This window comes from Pteropus vampyrus, unplaced genomic scaffold, assembly GCF_000151845.1.
Source record: "Pteropus vampyrus isolate Shadow unplaced genomic scaffold, Pvam_2.0 Scaffold97, whole genome shotgun sequence".
Classification (NCBI taxonomy): Eukaryota; Metazoa; Chordata; class Mammalia; order Chiroptera; family Pteropodidae; genus Pteropus; species Pteropus vampyrus.
Window position 1 is genome coordinate 114,249 of NW_011888878.1, and position 4,699 is coordinate 118,947.

The 4,699-nt window shown below is 38.8% G+C and overlaps 1 protein-coding gene across 1 annotated transcript in view; it reads left to right on the top strand.

The window, feature by feature from the left end:
* Positions 1 to 4,699, top strand: part of GXYLT2 (glucoside xylosyltransferase 2) — a 112,595-nt gene that overhangs the window by 44,260 nt on the left and 63,636 nt on the right. The window contains exon 3 of the mRNA XM_023533151.1: positions 1,587 to 1,718. Coding sequence (XP_023388919.1) covers positions 1,587 to 1,718 — 132 coding nt within the window. The remainder of the gene's footprint in view (positions 1 to 1,586; positions 1,719 to 4,699) is intronic.

Consider the following 4,699-nt stretch of genomic DNA (forward strand, 5'->3'; position numbering starts at 1 on the left):
AGCTTATGGATGGTCACAGGGATGGGGAGCATGGCATAGAGAATGCAATTAGCATTAATATTTTGGCTAGGTGGAGGGTCAGTGGAGAGAGGGAGCAGTTGGGGGGATCCTTTTATGAACTATATAGATGTCTAACCAATGTACTACATACTTGAAACTAAATAAAATAAATAAAATTAAAAATTTAAAAACAACTGAATGTAGACTGACTATACAATCCAACAATTCCACTCTTTGTTATTTACCCAAATGAATTGAAAAAAAATGTCCACACAAAAACTTGCACATGATAGTTTATAGCAGGTTTATTTGGAATAAACTAAAACTGGAAGCAACCAAGATGTCCTTCAATAGGTAAATGGATAAACTGATATATACACACAATGGAATAAATTGATATATTCATACAATGGACTATTAGTCAGTGATAAAATAAACAAGCTAAGTAAAAGAAGCCAATCTGTAAAAGCTATATACTATATGATTCCACCTATATAACATTCTGACAAAGGCAATACTAAGTGACAGTAAAAAGATCAGTGGTTGCCAGGAGTTCAGCGGGGAGGGGGATGGATGAATGAATAAATGTAACAGAGGGGATTTTTAGGGTAGTGAAACTATTCTCTATGATATTTTAATGATAAGACATCATGCATTTGTCAAAATGCACAAAATTGTACAACACAAAGAATAAACTCTAATGTAAACTATGGACTTTACTTAATAATGTATCAACAATGGTTCATCAATTGTAACAAATATACCATACTAATGCAAGATGTTAAAAATAGGGGAAACTGGGAAGAGGAGAGGAAGGTAAGGAGATATATGGGAACTCTGTACATCCTGCTCAATTTTTCTGTAAGCATAAAGCTCTAAAAATTATCTAGTAATTAAAATAATCTTATTATAAAACTAATATATGCAAGGTAGGTAAAAGTTCTCAAGAATACAGAAGTATAAACTTGGAAAATGAAACCACCAGCACCATTGGTGACCACTTTTAACATTTTGATGTACACCTGTTCAGATTTTTCTTTACATAGAAAATATAGATGCAAATGCTTTTCCCTATTAGACAAGCATATTATAAATTTTTTTCACTTTGCTTTTTATAAATCGTAACTATACATTATAACCATTTTTCCACATTAACACATATAGATCTACTTTATTCTAACTATACAGTAGTCCATTGTATATTTCTATAATGAATTTTCCCAATTTCTTTTTATTGGGCATATAATTTGTTCCCAGTTTTTTGAATTACAAAATAGGTTTTGGTGAAAGTCCTGTATCTCTGTCTTTTGAGGTTTTTGTTTCCAAATTGCCTTCTAGGAAGTTTGTTCAAATTTATACTCTCCTCACAGTGTTTATGTGTGTTTCCTATCACCTTTGCCACCTCTGGATGTTATTTTTTCAGTCCTGGCAATGATCTTTCCTTTAGTGAGCATTGACAGTGATGATGAAGTTAGATTTTCTACTTAAGTTGTCTGAATAAATTCCACTTTACCATTCAGAAGCTTTAGGTGTTTTCCATATTTATGAGGTCTAATCATACTCCCCTTTCCATTCATATTTTTCAGTTACGACAATGGCCTGACTCATATACAAAGAAGTTTGAGCACAGAATCTACCCCATCACGTTTTCTGTTGGAAACCCTCAGGAATGGAAGAAGTTATTTAAACCCTGTGCTGCCCAAAGACTCTTTCTTCCGGTAGGATCAACTGCTTTGAATAAAATGTTGCCTAGGGGAGAATTGCTCCTGGCAATGTGGCGAAATTAACTGGGGTATATTTGGAGACATTTTACTTACAGATAAAAATGTATTTCTTTTGGATTCTGTAGTTGATGCTCTTAGTCTTCAGTGTGTAAAGAGAGATTCCCCTGTGTTTGAAAGGATGTCTTTCCCAAAGATTGAGGGACTGAGAGCATCCAAAGCATGTTTTGGACCATGGGTTTTTGTGACTATGGCTCCACCATTTGCTAGCTGTATAAACTTCAGAAAATCCCCCAATTTCTATACACCTCAGTTTCCTCCATCAGCTGGGCACAGTGTTGACCCTCCATAAATATCGGCTTTGATTATTACTATTTCTCTTATAACAATAACTACTACTAGATGTAGCTGTGCTAGGGGATAATTCAGAGAAGATCCAGAGTTCTAGATCAGTCTTTCAATTATGATTTTTTTTTACAGTAGAAAAGAAAAGTTTTATTAGAAAGGAAAGTACTTCCAGATGTGGAAGTGGGCCTGAGCAAGAAAAGCATGGCTCAAAACGCCAGAATTTTTTAATTGAATGTTTTAATTTCATTTTTTAAAATTCTAAATAGAAAAATTGCTAAACATATATCAATATTGAGGATTTCATTGAGCCATGCTGGCAACTTTGAATTGTAACCTTAATGTTTGTGAGGGATTTGTGTCTTCAGCAAGCATTTTTTGGATACCCATTAGGTGCTAGATTCTGGCTAAGTGATGGTGATATGGCAGTGAACAAGACAGCCATGATCTTACCTCCTTGGAGTTTGAGTCCAGCAGGACATTGAACATGGAAGTGTGATCCATGCTGAGGTGGAGAACAGTCTTTTGGATGAAATATGGCGTTCTACTCTGGTCTGAGAGAGATTGTAGAAAGTTCTCTTGAGGCATGCTAAGACATGAAGAAGAAGTAGGGATTACTAAATGACAAGTGTCTGGGTACTAATAATAAACAAAAAGGTTCCAGACAGATGGAATAATATGTACAAAGTCTCTGAGTTGGGAAGAAGCATATTTTAGAAAATAAAAATAGAGAATAGAGTGAGGTGGGATTGAAGAGGTCAGCACAGGCTGGAACTTTCTTGTTGTATAAGCCTTGCTGGAGTATCTGTTCTTGTGTTAAGAGCAATAAGAAGCTGTTGACTGATTGCTAGTACAGAAGTGAGATGATCTGATTTGTGTGTTAAAGAGGACACATTGGGAATTTCCTGTCAAAATGGCAAAGTAGGTAAACACTCTGCTTAATATCTCTCATGACCGCATCAAAATTAAACTAAACTACAAAACAGGCATGGGGAATCACCTGAAGTCTAGCCGAACAGAAGTCCTACACTAAGGATATTAAAAAGAAGTTACCCCAGGTGCAAACTCCAAAGGGGCTGGTCCTACACCCACATGTGGTGGTTAAAAATTGGGAGAGATATTTCGACTGGGAAAGTACTCCCTGAAGAGTAAGGGGTCACAGTCCCATACTAGGCTCCCTAGCCCAGTGTTCAAGTACCGGGAAGAGAAGTCCCCTTATTTTTGATTGTGAAGATTGTGGCTGAGCAAGATGAGGGCGACTAGAATCCCAGGTGTTTCTCTTATAGGGGGCTCACACATGGACTTGCTCACTGATGGATTCATTTGCTCTAAGCTCCAGCACTGGGGCAGCCACTTACAAGGTGCTGGGGACATACAGGGAGAAACTGAATTGTCTAGCTTTAGGGTGAGGGCTGGAGGAGCAGCTTTCTTCCAGATAAAAGTGTTGGTAGAATCCATTGTTTCTTTGTTGAACTCTCCCCTCTTCCAGGGTGCAGAGCCAGGCAGCCACCATATCTGAGTCTCCATCAACCTGGCTAACACCATTTGCCCTTCCTTGGTGATTCCCTGAGACTCTGCACCCACTCACCTTGTGAGCCCACCGAAGCCACTTCCAGTGGCTTTTCCATACAAACGGCATAACTTGGCTGATGCTGAGGGCTTTTCTAAAATCTCTCAAATTTTAACAAAACCCACACAAGCAGCACCTGGCCTCAATGTGCCCCATGCCTCTTAATGAGGAACCCCCAGCATGGCACTAGCAGCATCTGGCTTTGGTTAGTGGCTTGGCCTCTAAAGAAATCTCCAAGCCCAGCATAAGTGAAAGCCATCTGTGGCTGGCTTGGTGATTCATGCCACATGTCCTCAGGGCCAGCACACCCAGAGGCCAGCTTCGGACCATGCAACAGTACCACCTAGGGCCACATCTAAGGACAACACATCCAAAGGGCAGACAGGGCAGGCACCAGAGCCCTGCTAAAGCAAATCCTGCTTTGTAGGGTCGGCCCCTAGATAACAGCTTCTCCACTGTAGTTACTGGCCAGAACTCATGAACAATCAGCTGTGAGTCAATCCCTCCCATTCATGTGCAAATAGCAACCAAGGCTCAACTACAACAGGAGGGCACACATAACACATACAGAGGACACACCAGGAGCACCCAGCTCAAGTAACCAGGGAGACGATGCCACTGGGCCCCACAGAACACTTATTACATAAAGCCACTTTACTAAAACCAGGAGACATAGCTGCCCTATCTAATACACAAAAAACAAACAAACAAACAAACAAACAACAACAACAAAACAAAATCACAGGAAGGCAGCTAAAATGGGGAGACAAAGAAACATGTCCCAAATGAAAGAACAGAATGAACTCCAGAAAAAAAGAACTAAATAAAATGAAGACAAACAGTCTACTAGATGCAGAGTTCAAAACACTGGTTATAAGGATATTCATTGAAATTAGAAGAAGAGATGAGCTCAGTGAGAACTTTAACAAAGAGATAGAAAACATAAAAGTGGAGATAGAAAACATAACAAAAGAACCAGTGAGAAATGAAGAATACATTAGAGGGAATCAATAGTAGATTGGATAAAACAGAGGTTCAAATCCGATTTATAAGATAAGGTAAC